This window comes from Drosophila santomea, chromosome 2L, assembly GCF_016746245.2.
Source record: "Drosophila santomea strain STO CAGO 1482 chromosome 2L, Prin_Dsan_1.1, whole genome shotgun sequence".
Lineage (NCBI taxonomy): Eukaryota > Metazoa > Arthropoda > Insecta > Diptera > Drosophilidae > Drosophila > Drosophila santomea.
Genome location: NC_053016.2, coordinates 18,956,698 through 18,978,141, shown reverse-complemented (window position 1 = coordinate 18,978,141; position 21,444 = coordinate 18,956,698). Strand labels below are relative to the sequence as shown.

General features: G+C 40.2%; 1 protein-coding gene across 3 annotated transcripts in view; it reads left to right on the top strand.

Annotated features, from left to right (window-relative positions):
• The window catches only part of LOC120458323 (probable nuclear hormone receptor HR3), a 29,607-nt gene extending 10,966 nt beyond the window's left edge, over positions 1 to 18,641 (top strand). For 2 of the 3 annotated variants that reach the window (XM_039645939.2, XM_039645941.2), the window contains exons 2-9: positions 12,502 to 12,729; positions 13,033 to 13,201; positions 13,371 to 13,540; positions 13,761 to 13,864; positions 13,933 to 14,079; positions 14,150 to 14,393; positions 14,454 to 14,604; positions 14,665 to 18,641. In XM_039645939.2, the coding sequence (XP_039501873.1) occupies positions 12,502 to 12,729; positions 13,033 to 13,201; positions 13,371 to 13,540; positions 13,761 to 13,864; positions 13,933 to 14,079; positions 14,150 to 14,393; positions 14,454 to 14,604; positions 14,665 to 14,785 (1,334 nt within the window). In that variant the 3' untranslated portion in view covers positions 14,786 to 18,641. The remainder of the gene's footprint in view (positions 1 to 12,501; positions 12,730 to 13,032; positions 13,202 to 13,370; positions 13,541 to 13,760; positions 13,865 to 13,932; positions 14,080 to 14,149; positions 14,394 to 14,453; positions 14,605 to 14,664) is intronic. The other variant, XM_039645940.2, reaches the window with a different exon arrangement.
• Positions 18,642 to 21,444: the final 2,803 nt, after the last annotated feature.

The window sequence follows — 21,444 nt, the reverse complement described above, 5'->3', positions numbered from 1 at the left end:
GTAGCTATCGAAATATGATTCTACACTATCAACCCCTCCAATGCCTATAAAATATCAAAAATCTGCAAAAATACATAAACTCGAGTCCTTCAAAGGGTTGCAGACCATTTTGCATATATTTCAAGACATCTAGTTAAGTAAGCGACAAGTGTGAACTTTCATCCCGCAAAATTCAACAAGGGAATTGCGCAAAGCAGAAAAATAAAGTATTAACTTAATGAAATCCAGTTAAGTTGCTGGTTTTATGTGGCAGAGCGGAGTCAGTCAGTCAGTCAGTCAGTTGGTCCCGAAATGAGTGGCTGTTTTTTTTTGTTTCGTTAATTTTGCGTTTTTGTTGGAGTGAAAGTCACTCGGGTTTCTTGGCCAACAGCAACAAAAATTATTTAAGGGAAATCCATGAAATTCGTAAATGAAGAAAGACAGCCAAAATATTACGAAACCCACTTGCGTGTGTTTGAGTTTGTTTGTGCGACTGGATTGCTGCTTTTTTGCATTGACAATTCAACTAATTCAATCGAAAGGCAATCGCAGAACAGGAAAGAGACGGCTGCAAGCCCTTTCTTCGCTGCTGCCTCAGATAAAAAGATACAAATTGTGTATGTAACACATGTGTCATAAAAAGCGTACAGAAGGGGATCATAATAAAATAAAATGGAAAAGAAACTTGCGAATTAAAATTCGCGCGTCAGTCGTAAAAACATATTGTAATACCAACAAAGTTGCGACAAGCCATATAAATATAATACTATGTGAGCGGAGATGTATGAATTGCACGTTTGCGAGTGTGCGTTATATGTTTATGTATAAGTTAATTAGCTTATTTGATTGCACTTTACACTTATTGAACAGATTTGTATTTTTTGCTCTGTACAATTGACTCGGTTGTGGCTATTTTTATTCGGCGGAAAGGGAAACTATGGTTTTATAGTGAATGAATTAAAACATGTTTAGGATCAAAGCTTTCTCCAAAACGAGTCAAGATCTTTAATCAGCTACTTAAGTCAACTTACATTTAATAATTCCGAGTTGAGTTTCTTAAAAATAGATGTTTATTCAGTAGGAATTTTTATCTGTCAAAGTGTTTAAATGATTTAGGAATTACATAGATATACCGTTCACATACAAATTTTAAAGGAAGACTAACTTCGTATGTATTTTGGGTTTTCCAAGATAATGTTGAAATGGTAAAGAAAGCGAAAAGTTTGCATTAAAGGAGTTGTCTCATCTAATATATATACTTCGCAGGACTTAAGGCTAAGTAGGCGGAGCTGATTTAATTCGAATTTAATTGGGGTGCTTTGACCCCTTTGCAGGTCAGCTGCGAATGCAATTAGGGCCTGAGTCGGGAACATGGAGGATATTATTTCTAACATAAATCTTAATCGCGGGCAGCAATCTATCCCCGGGATTTCCGAGTTGCGTGTAAGTAATTAAGGCAGCTGCAGGGGCGTGGAAAGGGGTCGCTTTTTCTGGCGCTGGTCACTGTTACTTTTGGCATGCAATTTGCCTTTACGACTTCCGCAAAATCAACTCTTATTTTATTATTGAAATTTTCACTTTTTGGCCACTGCTACTGCGTTTCGCTGGTGTTTCTTCGCCTTTCCGTTGGTGAAACAGATAGAAACGTAGGCAAAGTGAAAGAAAGAAATTTAGCGGCGTAAACAGAAAGCGGCCAAAAACCAAATTTAAAAAGCGAAAGAGTTGACAAGATGGGCCCTTGGCTGCAGAGGAAGCGAGACGGCGCAGTGGCAACAATAAAAAATATTCAAAAAAGCCAGACCGAAAAGTTTTGTTAAAGTGAAATGCTGCTGTTGCTTTAGCTGATTGTGTAGTCCGCTCACACACACACATGCCTTCGAAATAAAACAAAAAGAAATGTGTGGAAAAAAGCGACCCATGCAGGCCCAAGCCCGAACCGGCCGGCCCGCCCCTTTCCCCCCACCGCCCCTGCGAGATAGTGCGAACGCCCGTTTAACACTCGAAACAAACGAAAGACCCAAAACTATGGAGCTACAAAATTTCTGACTGACTGAGAAAGTGTGCGTGCGGCCAGGGGCGTAGAAAGGGGTTTCTAGCTTTCTGCTTAGAGCCACTGTGAAGCTTTGCACACTTTTCTGTAGTTTTCTTCAAGGGTTCTTTATTCTAAAAAATGCTAATTCGGAAAGGTGCAAATTTGGTACAAAGCGACTTGCACCCAAAAAGCCCAGTTAAGATATCTCTAACCCCCCCTAGCCCTGCTGCACACGCCCCTGTGCATGAGTAGTTCGCTTCTGTGTGTCTGTGCGCGAAGCGCCAAAGCACACACATGCGTGCATAGCTACATCCACAATCATCATCGCCAGCGTCAACATAGTAAAAGTCTAAAATCGAGGAAAAAATTATTTTCGGCGGTCATTCAACTCGCACGCACGCACACACACGCACTTTCCGATAGACCAAATGGGGGAGTGGGAGAGCGGAAGAGAGTGCGTGAGAGCGGAGCGTTCGTTTACTGTATGCGGGAGCGTGCGTCGCGGTCGACGACGACAGAGAAGCCGGCAGCGCTGCCCCCACCACGCGCATTACAACATGAAAAGAAAAGAAACTAAATAAAAGAAACAACAACATTCAATGGGCAATACTTTCTACGGCTTTTTCCACTTCTCCCCCATTTCTATTTCTCTTTTCAAGCCAACAGAAATTATTATTTGTGCAGTCAAAGTTTTGGAGCCATAAAAGCGAATGAGAGGGAGAGGAAGAGGGAAAAAGCGAAAGAAGGAGGGAAATTCTTTGTTTGACAATTATTGCGTGAATTTCCACGATTACGGCTTCTATCGCTCATGTAAATGCCGCATTAATTGCTCGTCGTAGAAAAGTCGCCGAACTTTTGACTTCCTTTTCTGCACGACCGTTACCTTTTTCGATTGGGAATAGGGGATAAAGCCCTATAAATAGCATTTACTAGACCCATGATCATTTTATGAGAGGTTATTTGAAGAACTTGAGGTTATTTAGGAGAATTCATGCGAAACTTACAAAGCTTGGGCTGTATTAGCTTAGGTTAATATATATAATGATCGCTCCTAATTAACATCGATCATAATAGGTGGTAAAACATGTGTACAAATGTATCTAAATGATAGATACATGAAACCAATGCAATATAGTTCGAGCAAATATTTATTGAAAATAAAAAAAACCTAGCATTATTGTTTTATTATACCCGTTACTCGGGTATACTAGATTCGTTGAAAAGTATGTAACAGGCAGAAGGAAGCGTTTCCGACCATATAAAGATATATATTCTTGATCAGGATCAATAGCCGAGTCGATCTGGCCATGTCCGTCTGTCCGTCCGTCTGTGCGTCTGTCTGTCCGTCCGTATGAACGCTGAGATCTCAGAAACTACTAAAGCTAGAAGGTTGCAGCGCAAGTTTGTCGATTCATGTTGCCACGCCCACTCTAACGCCCACAAACCGCCCAAAACTGCCACACCCACACTTTTGAAAAATGTTTTAATATTTTTTCATTTTTGTATTGGTCTCGTAAATTTCTATCGATTTGCAAAAAAACTGTTTGCCACGCCCACTCTAACGCCCACAAACCGCCCAACGTTGCCAGGCCCACACTTTTGAAAAATGTTTTGATATTTTTTCATTTTTGTATTAGTCTTGTAAATTTCTATCTATTTGCCAAAAAAATTTTCGCCACGCCCACTGTACCGCCCACAAACCGCCAAAAACTGTCAGTGTTAAAGACTCACCTTCGCACTTACACTAGCTGAGTAACGGGTATCAGATAGTCGGGGAACTCGACTATAGCGTTCTCTCTTGTTTTTTATAATAACAAATAAAATACAATTGAACACTTGTTTTACCCAATAATAAGGAATGGACCAAAATTAAAACTCGTCATACGCAGGTTAATAAGAACTACAGTTTGTCCCTCTAAAAGGTTATATCAATGCGTGTACGCAATGATATTAATGCTGTAGAATATCAAACTGGGTTTGTACTTACTCCTGACATTTTTGTATGATATGGAGGGGACAGGAACTCTTGGGCACACAAATTCCTGCGAAAATTTCCATTATTTGACAGATGTTCGTAATGAATATGGCCGTAGCTAGGCACACAGAATTCTTTAAGCATTTCCAGGCATGGCACTATCTAAAAAAAAACTAAATTTGGCATGGAATTCCCCATCAATTCCCACCCCCATATATCCATGTAGATTCCGTATGTGGAGCATGCAAATATTTTGAAATATATTGGTATGTCTGCTGGAAGCAAATATAGTAATGTGTTCTTTTTCCCTGGTGTTATTATGGTTCCCGAAAGTTCATTCGCCTGTGTCCTAGAAAACTATAAAATGCAGAAACCACATATTTGTTCATTCTGATAATTTATGGAAACTTACAAGACTGTGGCCAAACGCCAGCAGAAAGATGAGCAATTCGGCAACAGGTTCAACGACCTCTGTCAAACATAATCGTCCAGATTGTGACAAGGAACATACAGCCCAACCCATCGAAATATCTGGGAACTATCAATGGATAGAATGGTTCTAGTGGATTCTAGAAGATATGGTATATTGACTCAGCAACACGCTTAAAGTGCGGCTTCGATTTATTTTATCTTTTACGACTGATTGTTAGGTGTTTATTTTCGGACTATGATCAACGACAAAGATGGAACAGTTGCTAACTCTTTGTCTTTTTGCTCAAACTATTGTAGTAGATCGCCTTACGTATAAGTAAGGCAAAAATAAACTTTTTACATATACGCGAGATAAGCCTAACCACTGAATGTGTGTCATAAGGCCACCGCAACTTAAATGCTATATACCAAAGCCATAGACAAGAAATCAAAATAGAGTAATACACTTCGGCGGCGCATGAAAACTAGAAAGTTCTGTACTTAAAGCGGTTTTCGGGAATGCTTATAGTAATATATAAGTTTAAAAGTTGAAAAATCACTCAGTGCTTCATAAAATTCATAATAGTTATAAATTAAGCTAAGATTTCATTATCAAATTTACACATTGTATTTAGTATGGATTCGTAAACAATTTGGCATCAGGTCTGTGTTTCCAAACAGCCCCGCTTCTATTTTAACGTCCAACATTATTGGGTTAATTGCTGTCTCTCGAGTGCGTAAATATGCACTATACATCACGATACATGTATGTATGTACATATAATGGACATCCGTTCAATAAAGTACGCTTTCGAAAAACTGTAATAACCGAAATGACAAACGCTTCCATTATGTTAGGCAGCGGCGAAAAAATAAATTAAATGATATTATTCTAGTAATTATAAAGCAGACATCAAATGCGATGCATGAGTGGGCCCCTCCCGCTCCTCCTCGCCCGTTCCCCATCTAACCCAATGCAACAGCCACCAGGAGCCGCCCGTCCCCTTCCCCACCTCTTCCGCCGCTCCCCCATTCCCCCACAGCTGCGTATCTTATCTATGCAACTCTTCGCATAGTTTAACGTTTTGTGCGTGAGTTTGTCACGAATATATGCGAGGTATATATCTAGGAGTGTACATTCGTGATTACTTGTGCGCGTGTTTGTGTGTGTGTGTGTGTGTGTGTGTGTGTACGTATATATATAGGCAGCAAATAAAAGATTACATGTGCCCCACAATGCAGACACAAACAGATTCACAGACATTGCATTTGAGTCGCGTCGCCAAATGAATAGACAAATATATACTCACGAAACGCACACAATCGCATGGCAGCTCCAAGTACATGTGCATACACACACAAACACAGGCAGACACACACAGGCACAGGCACACACACTGCCGAATGCACACTCACACTTAGACAGAATGCAACGCCAACGTTTGTGGAGGCAAAGCGCGCCAACAAAATGCGAAAAACTGGGACAAAGTTGAACAGACGAGCCAAGGACGGATATTAGTGCGACGCGGCGCGAACAGTTGCATGGTGGGGCGGTGGATGGGAGGTTCTGGGGGCCAGGGGCCCAAAGAGGAGGGGTGGGGGTGCGGCGGGCAGTGAAGTTGGCAGCGAAAAGTGGAAAAACAAAATGAATGTGGCTCGTCCAACCGAAGTGAACAGTGGGTGAACATTAATGAAACATTTTATTTGTTAATACACTTTTTGAACTCACAATATCCGCGAAACGCTATCAACTATTCATAACCAATTGCACAAATCTATTTAAATGTAATGTCTTGTATATCCTTTAAATTGTATCTAAATCTGAAACTAGTTATATAAATGGGATACATTTTATATACAAAAAACAGTGTTACGCCTTATTCTAAACGTGCTTGAAATAAAAATAGACTTTACGTTCGTTATTTTACAGGTCCATTTCATAAACGTCTAGTGATTTTGTAGAATGGGTACTGCGCTTCAAACATTTAGTATCTGCTGGTAGCAACAGCTGAACACTTTTAATTATATATTTCCGATCTCAAGGCGAGTGCTCACTGTGCCTGCAGTATAGTTTTCAACTCTACAGAAAATTTTGTTGTTTGTTGATTACAATTTGCATGACGCCAGCGGCAGTACAGCCAACAGGGCGGATAGAGCACATTTGCCCTCTCTCTCCCTCACCCGGCCGTCTCGCTCTCTCGTGCGGGTTTTCCATCTGCTTTTTCGGTAGCAAATGCAATCGTTGTTGGTTTTCATAGTTGTTGTTAATTTTGCATTTTGCAGACATTTCAGCCGAAATAAAAAAGGAACGAACAATAAATTTTAATTAATGGTGGAAAAACGAGTTTGCCTGGTTTCCATCAACCCAACGACCACTATGAATGGATTTTCTTCAAGAACGTTTTTTTCCCCACACCGATTGCATTTTTTGTGCACATTTCTATGAGATTTTTGAGTCTGTCTTGGTCTAGCTCAACTTGAAAATTCTTGTTTTGGCCAAATTGCAAGCTGCAAGCGGCAAATGTTGACGTCGAGTTCTGTTTGGTTGATGCTTTAGTCAAAACACTTAAATACCATAAATAATTGGCTACTTAAGTGCATTTGTTGCGCAAAACTGAGGGAAAAACAATCGGAGACCAAAGAAGTCAGCTTACCAGCTTTGTGTGGCTTTTGAGGTTTTCAAGGTATTTTCTATGAGTTTTTCCATTTTTCGATTTTCCCCGTTCATTTATGCTAACCCATAGCTGGTGCATTTGAAGCGTGCATAAATATTGCCGTAGGCCTACTTTTTATGCTGTGACGCGGCTTGGGTGTTTTTTTCGGGGCCGGGACGCCGATGTCAAACACATAAATATGCATTTACCCATACAAACTCCTGGCTTAGGGAATTGTTCAGGGAATTTTCCGAGAGATTTTAGCGCTTAATGTTGTCTTCCTCCGCAATCAGTATGATTTAAAGACTTGTTTACATTCTGTGCGGCATATAAGTAATATCTGTATATGGATTATAAACTTTGGAGAATGACACTTCACTTTAAAGCATGAATAAAATACATTAGGAAATGCATAGATACATATACATACATCTAATACATATGTCTAAACAAATACTTTATATACTTTTCTTAATAAGCTTTAAGTTAAAAGAATTTGTATTATACTAGGCAAGTACGTTTGCTCTGTCGAACTGAACAAATAATTGGCTATAAATCTAAATCGACGACTTACAGCAAATTTTCCACAGAGCTGTGAATCATTTCTAAGAAAACTTGTAAATTTCACCCGCTCTCACTCGAAATATTTTCAAAAGGTTCTCGCCTGGCATCATCATCACGTGAAGCGACGTATACGTGATGTTTGGGAAACAATATAATTAATTGCGCATACGTCATGTGTGCGACGACCTGACAAACTGAGGTGTATGCATATATTTTCGGGCGTTCTCGTCGATACATTGTGTAAATCTCGCATAGAAAGCGATCGGATTACGAGGAGAAATTACATCACTTGGTGAAAATGCTAAGCGTTTCATTAAATCGACAAAAATGGCCAATTCTTGCGCTGCCGCTGTTTCAGCCTCATCTTTTTTGGCTCCGTGGGTCAATAAACTTGTGGGCCCAGTCAAAAATTTGTATATGAGAAATTCTTTTGTTGGCAACAAAAGAACGAGCGCGTCACGTACGTCGGCAGTGCGAGCGGGAGGGCAATAGGGAAACGAGAGGGAGCGAGAGAGAGAGTGAGGGCGAGTGCGAAATGTAAACATTACAAAAATGCCAAGCCAACGTCTTCATCATCGGCGTGTGTCCAAAAAAAGAACCGAATCATACGGCACCGTTAGCCAAGAAGCTTATAGCCGCCTCGTATTATGTATGATTCGGGATGAATGAATTTTGGCCCTTACGAAACTCTAACGGCATTCTAATACGCTTCGCCGATATGCGAGGGGAAAATGGAAACAATGAGCTGGCCGAAAAGAAAGCGACAAATTACGTAGCCAGCATGCTAATGCTGATGCTAATGCTCTTTCTTCTCTAACGGCATTTCGCACAGCCGGCTAAAAGGCTCCCCTCCAAGCCCCAACTGGCCCCTCTTGCTTTGAACTTTTTTACTTTTTGTGAAAGCTGAAAACCCGTTTTCTATTAGCATTTGCTTGGCGGCAAAAGAATGAAGCACAACGGCCGCAGAGTGAATCAGGCAGCGAAGAGAGCGCCCGCGCTCTTCGGAGCTCTCTTTCGGACACAAGGCACTCGGCTGGTGCATTGACCCCACAGCTCGCTGACCCACTTACGAAGCTGCTTTTTGCCACTGCGAATGCGATTTGCGAATTGCGAACTGCCGACGCTGCGAGCTCGTGCCTCCGTCGACGCCACTGCCGCTGCCGCTGCCGTCATCGTCATCGTTGTCGTTGTCGTTGTCGGTGTTTCTGTTTCGTCGAACGAGCAACTTGTGCAATAGTCGCAGCAGCAGCAACAACAACGGCTGCAGCAGCAATCGCAGGCGCAGCAAAGGCGACTGCGCTGCCACATGGGCAACTCAAAGTTGACTGTGCTTCACTTTTTGCCTCAGCACAGTGGTTGAAAGTATGCAAGGCATTAAATATACAATAATAAACTGTAGATACACTGTGGACAGAAAGCAAGTACTAGCTGCAGAACTGCAAAATAAGAAATACATGATTCCATCTTTAAAATCCATAATCGTATGATTGTTAGTTTCATACCTCGTTCAATTTATCACTTTTTCCCTTCGTATGCACGTTCATTTGTTCGAAACTAATGCAACTAACTAACTAATTTATTCCCTTTTGTGTCTTACTTTATAAATATGCCAAGTCCGTTGGCATTGCCTACTTATCGGCGCGGTGCCCTATACACAAGTTTCTTATCTCTAAGAAGCTTTACTTAGATTAAATAATATAAGCAGGTGTGTACATTTCCGTTATACATTTCCAGAGTATCCGCAGCATTTGGTCACACTGTTCGTGAGGTATTATGTGTGAGTTTTTTTTTATATCATTGCCATAGTTTCTGGCGCTGTTATTGTTATTTTATTTGACTTTGCCGTTCGCCGCAGTGCCAAAAACTGCATTTCATATGCAGCGGCCCCTGTGTTCCCCTGCGGCCAGCTCCCAGGTCCACGATCTCCCAGTTTTACATACATATATATATGCATGTGTGTGGGTATTTTTTTGTTAGCACATGTCGTTGCATATTAATTTTCGTGTGCCAGTGTGCACACATGCATGTGCGAATGCTTTTCACACTTTTTACTCGCTTTTTGCTGCTGCTTCTTGGCGAACTGCATTTTTTGCGGGTATGCATTTCCAATAAAGAAGAACATATTAATTTTGACTTCTGGTTATTGCTGCACCCAGCAAAAGCAGTGCAAAAGGAAAGCGAGTCCGCGGGGCAGTGCAAATGAATTACATATGCAAAATATTTGGGCGGTTTTCCGCATGTCTCTGCCCATTCAGAATTTATTTTATTAAACCGCTTTTCGACGGCAATTAATTTTCCTTTGGGTTGAATATAGGCGGAGCAAACTTGTTGGTTTCAACCACGAGATGCAGTTTTCTTTAGTTGATCAGCTAATACTGGTTTTTTAGCAGACAACGGTGCGTGTACGTGATGTTGTGGAATTACCTAATAATTGAATGGATACGTTTTCATTGAGCAGAGGCATTCGTGAGCAACTGCCAAAACAGTCGCAGTTAATTAAAAACGTATCGAAACTCTTGGGCACTTATTATTGATGTTTACTTAGACTAAATTCAGCTTTTTATTCCCGACTTTTACTTCTGATAAGTAAACAATTTCACCCAATATTTGCCTTCCTTTCGAGAAAAGTATGTCATAAATTTTGTTTTCTCGCCGTCAAAGTACACAAGCAAAAATGCCAAATAAGACAATAAAATGTATTTCATGACACTTCATGACACACATTTCATGACTTTTCCGCGCCGCGTATTAAGTAAATATTTGCGCCTGTTATTTGGTAACCCAAATCCGGGAGAAAATATGCGTAGTTTCAAATTTAATTACCCAAAGTTACCTTTTTGTTACCGTGTAAGCAAATTTCTGTCACTTAGGGTTCTGAAAACGGGTTGATTTTAAATTGTTCAGGTGGAAAATAATTATTTAAGTGCGTAAAAACCAGAAAAATCTTTTTAACTCATTTATTTCTTCATAAATTACACTTTTATTAAACGACAAAACTAGGAATAAGGAAACTATACCAAATAAATGCCAAAAATGATTTGTAGTGATTAAATAGCTTATGTTAAGGATCAGCATTCAAACATACAATTCAGAGTATTTTTGAATGTAGCTCCACCTTTAAGAAATACAAATGCATATGCTGTCGCTTGACTTATCGATTTCCTGAACTGCATACAAATGAGTTGAAATAGCCTGTAAGTTTTTGAGCTTTTACTTGTCATAACGGTAAAAGTGCCCCTCTCTTCGCTTCGCTCTTTATTGAAGTTACCCCCGACTTATCTGTCTGAAGACCCATAAACACGCACATTCCGGTACTTCAGATAACGATTTATGTGTACGTTTTCGGGGGAAAGGCCTTACAAATACTGCATTTTCCGTGCAAGTATTTCGGGTATTTCGTAATGCCTGAGAACGAAAAAGTTTAAGGCGGCTTAAGTCGGCTTAAAAACCCCTATAAAACCCTCTTTAAAATCTTGTTCACCGATGACGACACACATTCTAGCATAATTAAATTTAAATATCTGTCTGCGCGCTCAGTTGCAACGAAAGAGAGCGGCTCTTTGGCTGGGCTTAAGAGAAAGCAAAGAGAGTGCGCGGCAGAGAACTTTCTTTTCGATTTTGTTTTTGTTTTCTTTTTCTTCGCTCGTTAAGAATGCTGTGTGTGTTGGTGTGAGATACTGCCGTGCGGGAAAGGTTCATTGACACTTGAAAAACATTCAGTCACTCACTCACACAACGCCAGTTGGGTTACTCACTCACTCATCATCTGTCACACATTTCTCCGATCCGATACAACAAAAAGAAAAACAAAAAGGCAAGCTAAGCAGCAGCGCTTGGCACATTTTTCAAGCTGCGCTTGTGTTTGTGTTGGTATTGCTTTCGGTTGTGTTTTGGTTGTTCTCCCTGCTCTCTACCGACGACGACGTCGATGTCGCTGCCTCTGCGTATGCTGCTGCTGCTGCGGCGGCGGCTTTTGTGTTTGTGTGCGTTCAATTCAGCGCGCATCTTTCATCCTCGTGGGTAAATACAAATACAAGTACGCAAAGCAAAGCGCCTAGATTACACAATACCGCCGCCAGACGAGACCAATCTGCCCGCTCGCGCTCTCTCCCTTGCACATCTACTTTCTCGCTCTCCCGCACTGGCTTTTCGCTCCAACACTGCACTGCAAGGTGCGGTTACTTTAAATCAGTCTCCGGTGGAGCGCACAAGTTCTACCTCTATAGTGATGATATTTGGCAGATAAAATTATCATTGTTCAATAAATCAACTTAAGTTGGAATCTAAAAGTGTGTTTTCTAATGCAGGCCAGTGTAAACCGCTGCAAATCTTAATTCTCCCCGTGAACCAGTTCTCAGCGATGCGATGGTGCACTGCTGTCGATCAGGAAGTTGCATCATCTCTAAAAGGATTGCGGACTGCAAGGGAAATCCGAACAGCTGTCGCACTGTCTCCCTCTCCCTCTGCGAATGCATCCCCCTCCATTCCGCACTCGGGGCATTGTCTGCGCAGACAAGTGGCTTAAGGTACCGCTACCGCCTGCATTGTGCCGCTCGGATAGCACACAACCGTATTGCGCAATAGTTCTCTGGGGTCGAAGTGGCTTTGTCTGAACTCCGACAATGGATAGGCTGGCAGCGGGAAATCCATTGATTGTAATTGCGGGGCGTTCACTATCGGAAATTGCTCGGGCCCCAACTTAAAGGGGACACTCTGGCAAAACTTCTTTACTACGTTTGCAAGTTTTCTTCCATATAATATTATAATAGGCTCACTGTACAGCATAAGAAGTCGAGAACTATTGGTAGTTTATAGTACTCTATAAGACTTAATTAAATTATTTAAAATATTGTTCTAAAACTCCTCTTCCCGCCTTATCCTTACAGCTCAAATTGAGATAATTCCATGCAAAGTCTGCGGCGACAAGTCATCCGGCGTGCATTACGGAGTCATCACCTGCGAGGGCTGCAAGGGATTCTTCCGAAGATCGCAGAGCTCCGTGGTCAACTACCAGTGTCCGCGCAACAAGCAATGTGTGGTGGACCGTGTTAATCGCAACCGATGTCAATATTGTAGACTGCAAAAGTGCCTAAAACTGGGAATGAGCCGTGATGGTCTGTAGAAAGTGATGGATATGGCACCCAGAGTAAAGAGCTAGGGAATTCAATTCACATCTAAGAACATTTTATACTTTTTAATAACACTTTTTAGTAACAAAAATAGGAAATGGTATTTCTGACATTCTGTTCACAGTAATTTGATGATAATTGATTCGAGTATTATGTTGAGAAAAAGTAGACCAGATTACGAGGCAGTAGCCTCAGTTTAGTTTTCGCACTTTTCTCTGGGTGATAGCGATCAATTCGCGCACTGCATTAATGTGTTAATCCCGCCCATTTGACCACACCCCCTTGCAGCTGTAAAGTTCGGCAGGATGTCCAAGAAGCAGCGCGAGAAGGTCGAGGACGAGGTGCGCTTTCATCGGGCCCAGATGCGGGCCCAAAGCGACGCGGCACCGGACAGCTCCGTGTACGACACCCAGACGCCCTCGAGCAGCGACCAGCTGCATCACAACAATTACAATAGGTGCAGTATGACCGAACCAAGAATGACCCCCCATATTGATCCGTCTGCGATCCCCCCGACTCCCGACCCACTGTTTGACCTCGCACTTTATCTCCCTCCTCTCGTCTGCTCTTCTCTTCCCCGTCTGCCATCACCGCTCCCGACCCGTAATGCCCTTCTTGTCACTCAGCTACAGCGGCGGCTACTCCAACAACGAGGTGGGCTACGGCAGTCCCTACGGCTACTCGGCCTCCGTGACGCCCCAGCAGACCATGCAGTACGACATCTCGGCGGACTACGTGGACAGCACCACCTACGAGCCGCGCAGTACAATAATCGATCCCGAATTTATTAGTCACGGTGAGTTGGGCGGTGTTTCTGAGGGGATTTTAAGCAAAGAATAACAAATTAATAAATACTAAATGCTCATCAATTGTTCTCTAGTAGTAATGTACCCAGACTTTAAACATAAACATATGTAATTAGACCGTTTGGAATAATGTAATAGTAAAAACCTTCTCTTCTTTAACCTTCTTTTTGAAAATCCATTAATCCGTGCATTAATTCCGCATCTTTTCAGCGGATGGCGATATCAACGATGTGCTGATCAAGACGCTGGCGGAGGCGCATGCCAACACAAATACCAAACTGGAAGCTGTGCACGACATGTTCCGAAAGCAGCCGGTGAGTGTTTATCGGCAAAGCCCGAAAGTATACCTTTGATAATCGAATATTCTGAATATGCTGAGCAGGATGTGTCGCGCATTCTCTACTACAAGAATCTGGGCCAAGAGGAACTCTGGCTGGACTGCGCCGAAAAGCTTACACAAATGATACAGAACATAATCGAATTTGCTAAGCTAATACCGGGATTCATGCGCCTGAGTCAAGACGATCAGGTGAGTTTACTATGCGAACAAACCTTGAGAACTAATAACTTGATTGACTGTCCTACCTGTTTTTGCCTAGATATTACTGCTAAAGACGGGCTCCTTTGAGCTGGCGATTGTTCGCATGTCCAGACTGCTAGATCTCTCACAGAACGCGGTTCTCTACGGCGATGTGATGTTGCCCCAGGAGGCGTTCTACACATCCGACTCGGAGGAGATGCGTCTGGTGTCGCGCATCTTCCAAACGGCCAAGTCGATAGCCGAACTCAAACTGACTGAAACCGAACTGGCGCTGTATCAGAGCTTAGTGCTGCTCTGGCCAGGTGGGATTCACTTACATCTTAAATATGCTCAATCTTAAATATGATAAATCTTTCCCTTAGAACGCAATGGAGTGCGTGGTAATACGGAAATACAGAGGCTTTTCAATCTGAGCATGAATGCGATCCGGCAGGAGCTGGAAACGAATCATGCGCCGCTCAAGGGCGATGTCACTGTGCTGGACACACTGCTGAACAATATACCCAATTTCCGGTTGGTTGATTGGGGAGACTATGATTTTCACAGAGCACTCCTAATGTTTCAATTTTTCAGCGATATCTCCATCTTGCACATGGAATCGCTGAGCAAGTTCAAGCTGCAGCACCCGAACGTCGTTTTCCCGGCGCTGTACAAGGAACTGTTCTCGATAGATTCGCAGCAGGACCTGACATAACAAGAGCAGCAGCCGTTCCTGGAGACGACCGCGGACGACGTTGCCGAGGATGCGGCTGCCACCGGATGTGTCTTGCCGCCGGTGGCGCCCCCTGCCGGGCAGCAGCCAGCGCTGCTCGACGACTGAGGGCCGCAGGATGTGGCAACAATAATTATTTGAGTAAACACTGCACTGCGCATGCAGCAGATACAAGAACTTTATCATGATTTAAGCTAGCATACAACCAAGGATGTGATCCTCGCCAAGGACTCACTTAAAAAGAACTCTATCTATATACATATATATATTATATATGACAGAGCGGATGACGCAAAGGGAAGGGAAAATATTTCAAAAATATTGTTAACTCAGTTAAGACTTTTGCTTCGTAGAGAACCGAAACCGAAACCGAAACCGATTGCATTTCGAGCAAGGGGCATCAAACTGATTTTCGAGGTTATACTACACATATAGTACACACCCATATATATATATGTATATATATATATATATATATGTAACTTCTAAACTTTCATATCCAGGCCCGAGCAGATCAAATCGACTAAGTACTTAAAACCAAGCGAAATTCTCTACACCGCACAGCCCAGAACCCGTAGACCCCAATAATTCAATTCGGTTAGTGTTAACCCCAGAAAGCCCGAATCCGATCCCGCCTAGGTTGTCTTTGCCTTATGTTGTAACTAAAGTATGTGTATCATATATACAGCAGATGTATGTATAACTATGTCGTATCGGTTATATGCCTAACAACATTATTTTTTGTAAACAACAAAATCGAATATCTCGGAAAATGTGTTCTTATAATTATATTGATTAATGCAATTACAATATATTTACAATTTACCGTTACGTTTTTACATTATACATAAGACGAAGAGAAGGAAACGCAAGTTTAAGGATTAGGAAGCTAAATAAGGAAAGGCTTACGGACGATATGAGCGATGAGTAGCAGTTAAAGTGAGCGAGAAATCGAAAGAATACCAGAAAATTTCAAGCAAGCACATAAAAGTATGCAATATTTTGTTTAAAAACAACTTTTTATTAGTTTCTTAAATATAACATAATTACGTACATACACACACGTATATATAGGGCTATATATATCAATATATATACATGATAGACAAATCCCAATCCGGTTCCAAGGTTTAGTAAAAATAAAGAGAAATAAAACGAAAAACAAACATTTTTGATATGAAATCCTACGCATAATTAACAACATTTATTGTTTCTAAGACTTAAACTTAAACAAAATGGAAACCAAAACAGACTGAAGGACCGACCCCGACAGCATGCCACGCCCTCCCCGCCCCTTCCTCCGCAGATCCTGGCAGAAATTTCGAAGGAGTTTGATACACAAATCGAGAAAACAAATCTTCAAAAGAATATAAAGACAAACGGCGACTTTTTTGGTTAATACATTTTAAAAGAATATACAATTAAATATCTGACTGACTATACAAAGACGTTACACACACGCATATACACACATACACGCATTCACACACAACTCACATTACATAAATTAGTTAAACTTAGAGTAAACAAACGACAACAAACACATTGGATAGTAGGTGATAATTGGTGTGTCTTAAAAAAACCTTTCCCCCTTCCCGCCCCACCCACTTGCTTAATACACAACGCCCCAAACCCCTACATTTTTACTAAATTTAAAGCTTAATCAAAACTTTTTTGAAACTATTCAAGAGAAAATTTCAGCAGGCAGGCATAAATATTAATTAACATTAATTATAGCAAGGAAAGTTATAAATAAAATGTATACAAGAAAACTAAAAACGATTAAATAAACTACATTTTGCAAATTCCACAAAAAAAGAAAAACATGATTTTGCAACTTCACTTGAAATCCTTTCCCTGAATCCAAACGAAAAATATTTACACTAGCTTACATAGAACTGGGACGAGGACATCAATATTTCAATTGAAAAAATCTATGTTAATGTAATCGATCGATTTGGACATATTTAAGTTCGACATTTTTGGCCTTACAAAACAAAAAACAAAAAGAAGAAACCTAAAGTACTTTATATATATACAAACCATATATACAATATAGAGAATACAAAACTAGTTTTAATTTATACAAAGCAAGGGAGCAGCTTTCAAACTCAAAACAAAAATATCCCCCAAAACAACAACTTTGTTAAAAACTACGCATAATAAAGAAAATAATAAACAAAGTTAATCTATAATATAAATTGAAGTTAAGTTGGTTTGAACGGTCGACAACAAGAACATAAATGTATCTTTAAATGATATATGTATTGTTAAATTTGTATGCTAAGTTTTTAGAAAGGTTACATTTTTAAAGAATAACAGAAGATCGCGAACACGACAAGGTGTAAAATGAGTACATTTAAATTAAAATTTAGCATATATAATGCATAAATATTATGTTACGATATTTACATTTATATAAAACAAAACAAAAAAACTAAAGAAAACCGAAAAAACAGAAGTCCCATATTAAAATGAAATAAAATGAGCAGAAGCTATAAACGATAAGGGAATTCTGAATCTTAAAAATAACAGAAACCGAAAAAGGTAAACAATTAATTATACAAAACCAAAAACTTATAAAGAATGAAAGGCAAATTATATATTATATATATGATTAAGTAGCATTAGGCCGACTGTTGCACATAAACACACACCTCACACCCACAACTACACTCAGACAAACTCACTCTTGCTAATAGGAAAAGCTGCGAAAAAAGGAGCTTTCATGAACACATTTATATTAAGTCCTTAATTTTTTCAGTGGGTAAAAAGCAATACGAGTTAGTAACAGACATGAGTACAGTGGATACTCGCCTGAATAGATCTTAATTTTCCCATTTTATTTTTAATTGTAAATTTAAAGTTTGACAGTATAATCTTTGTATAATTTGGGGTTTCCATTAAAAGTAAATTTAACAACCATTTGTTAAAACGTCTTATACTTATTTAAAACCATGCCTATTTTAACAAAAATGAATTCCTCATTTAATAACCACTGTACTGTCTGTATATTTTCAACTTTTTTCATCTCCCTTTTGAATTTCCTGACCGACAAAACGTGGCGTATGAGTAATAATAACTAGTCCGCAAACTTTGTTATTTATATTTCAGCAAGTTAGACTCCGAGCATGCTTAATTTCAAACAAAACTATTCAGTTTTTTATGCCAGGGCACGAACATAAATAAAACCGAAATGAACAGATAAACCGATATATTATTTGTGTATGTGGATCGGTTGTAAACAAATAAAGGAGGAGGCACACGAATGTTGCATATACCGAAAACAAAAACAAACTAGGCATCAGCAGGAATAGCGATATTTTACCACGTGCATAAAATGGAGAGGAAATCATTTTTTATAAACTATCACACATTCACAAACAAACACAACACTCACACACGCATGTAGCTTTAGTTTACTAGGTGAATTCGTTTTTATATATTTGTAAATTGTTTTTAGGTAAATTGAATTATATATACACAGACATTTACAGACATATATATATGTATATATATATATATATATATGTATATATGAATCTCGATACATATACACGCATATATATGGAACAGATTATATATATTATGTCAACTTCATTATGATTATTACGATTATTATGATTCAATACAGAAACCAGAAAAAGGCAAGCATCAAATGGTGAAATCAAGCAACAAAAATATCCGAGAAAAAAGTGCTGGAAAAGCCGTTCAAGCCGCAGTTGAAGATGCAGAAATCGGAACAGAGCAGAAATAATTCAATTCATTCTTAACAATAAAATGTAATCTGAATTATACAAAACAAAACAAAAAAAGAACAACAACAAACCGAAAAAGAAAACAAAAGCAAATCATAAAGAAAACATTTTCCAAAGCTTTTACTTACTGGGAAATTCGATGGGTGACGGATCAGGGGCGCGACGTCATTTAATGGCCTTTATTATGCCGATTTTTCAATTAAAAATTGTATTAATTGGCCAACGGCATTGTTCGATGCTGAATTTCGCATTTATAATCCACATTAATAAAACGTCAATCATTCGTATGGGAAGTGCAGACATTGGCCACCAAGGCAGGAAGTGTGCGAGATATTCGCACGGAAGTGGACTGCTGATCCATTACAATGTGGGTAATTTTAAGTCAAATAATCTTATGCACTGCTAAGGTAAGTATCTAGACGGTGTCTTGAAAGAATCAGAATGAAAAAATAAGGTTTCCAAAATAAACTAACGAATAAAAATTGTAATAAACAAAATTAGTCAAAAGAAATCCTCAGATTGCAACGTGAATCCATTTGAACATTAATAATGTTATTCCTGATTGAGGAGAAAGTTAGACAAATTCGACGTATTTGAGACCTTTAAGGTAGTTTAAGTTAATTTCAAAGGCCACAAAAACCCTAATGTTAAGTAATCCGGAGTTGAGTAAATCAAAGTGAATATAATCGTAAAACAAACTGAATTCTCCACATGAATGAGAACACAAATTCCCATGTTATTTAGGTCGATTGCAGTCAAGTGTATGCGATCATGAGTCATTTGATAACCTACCCGCTGGGCAGACTGAAATGTCTCCAGAAGGCCAAACATTGTGGCTGTGTACACATGTAAGCTCGATTTCTGCTGAGTTCAGCAAACTTCTGTGGCTCTCTGTGGAAATGCTCAATCGTCTAACTCGCTTCTGATGTCCATAAATTCGAGCACCCCTCTGCCATCAAATCGCTAGTTTCAGTCTCAGAGGCCATAAAAACGTGCTGCATACAAAAGTCGAATAGATTCTTGTGTGTTGCTTGCCAATACGCAGTAACAGAGTGGCAACGACCACAACGACACCTGCGCGCCCCGTTAAAGGCAAATCCATGTTTTACCCAAAGTAAAACTTTTGCCCCACTAGCCCCCACTCAAAACAACGCACACGTACACTGGTGGTCAGAACTAGATTTATGGCCACTTTCACATACTCGTGCATGCAAGTAGCCAATTCCGAATGAAGTAGCAAGGTCACTTTTAAAGATGCCAGCAAGCAAATTGCTTTCCGTACGAGTAACTCTCGAGTCTGTCCTTAAATCCTAACAATTGATTCATCAGAATCTCAGATTCAGGGTCGTTAATACAGCTGCTGATGTAGTGGGTTTGATTTACTGATGGTTTAGAGTTCATACAAATTAAGATTATAGCAATTCGTTTATTCGTGTGTCAATGTAAGAACAAATAGGGTCCATCCCTATATTATTGATCAGGATACAAAGCCAGTTCGATTTGTTCTTGTCCGTTCGTATAAAGGGTGTTATCACCGCTGAGTAATGTGTAACATTGAAGCTTTTAATTATTAAAAAAAAGTTTAAGCTTGCACTGTGAAGTTACAGTTACAGTTGAACATCTTAAAAACATTGCTTTACAAAATTACGAGATTGAAAATTCCTCGCACTGACAAATAATAATTACCACTACCTAAGCCACATGATACAAAGCGGTATTCGCTTGATTAAGGAAACGCCTTATGTCTGCCCGATTTTAAAGATTCGAAATTTTATTTACTGCTCGATGTGAAGTTTGATGCCAATCGAGCTCTTTAATGTGGTCATCAATTACATATGGGTAAATGAAGCGCGAAACTCCGGCGGCTGGCGTATGCAAATGCATAATACATACACGCATTTTCACTTCGTTGTTTTCATTTCGATTTTTCCCAACCATGTTTTTTATTCAGCTTTGGTTTGGCTCTGCAATTTTAACGCGCTTCCGTCAATTAAACTTACGAGGCGTAACTGGCAAACTGGAAAATTGTGTCACACACAAGCCACCCGAAACCCTCCCACCGGAATGGGGTGGTGGTGGCAAGTCGCATCGAGGGGATGCGATGTTGCACATGAATGTTGCATGTTGCTTACATTCGCATATGCGGCGATGATCGACATAGTTAAGTGAAAATTTATTGCTAAAGGAAGCGGCTGGCGGACGGGGAGACAACGGCCTGATGTATCGGTTTCCGGGGCATTCGGTTGGCTTTCGGTTGGATAATCCTTGGCAGGCCATTCGGCAGTGAAAGGCCGTAAGCACAACAGGTTAAGCAAATTTGGCATCGGCACTTTCGTTTGCATTGCCGGCACCGCCGTTGGCCATCTCCAATATTAATCATTGGGCAAAGTGCACAGTGTTTTATTCTCCGACCTTGCGCTGTATTTCATGTAAGCATGTAAAATTCAGGAAACCTTACACAGATATAGAATAGAATGCATATGGATATAACATTTATGTATACGAATATTTACTATTAAATGGACTGGAAATGGCTATTGAAAAGGTTTGAAACTGTCAACTGGCGCGCAAAGTAAAAATACAAAAAGTAACAGTTTTGTTCGACATCTTTTACCTCCATTAAGAGGGAAGTATTTTTAGACGATGTTGCCGCTATCCACGCAAATGTGGTGCTAATAACCCGGTGCCAGTCAGCCACCGCATCGAATCGAGCCACTTTGTGTGCAATTAATTTTGACACTTTTTCGCAATTGCGCGATCATGGTGGAAAAGTGGCCCGAACCGGTCAAATGGCCCGATCAAATCGGTAGCTCTTATGATTATATCACAAAGTGTTTCTGTTAATTGCCCAACTTCTGGCGATGGAACACCGCGAGGAGAAAA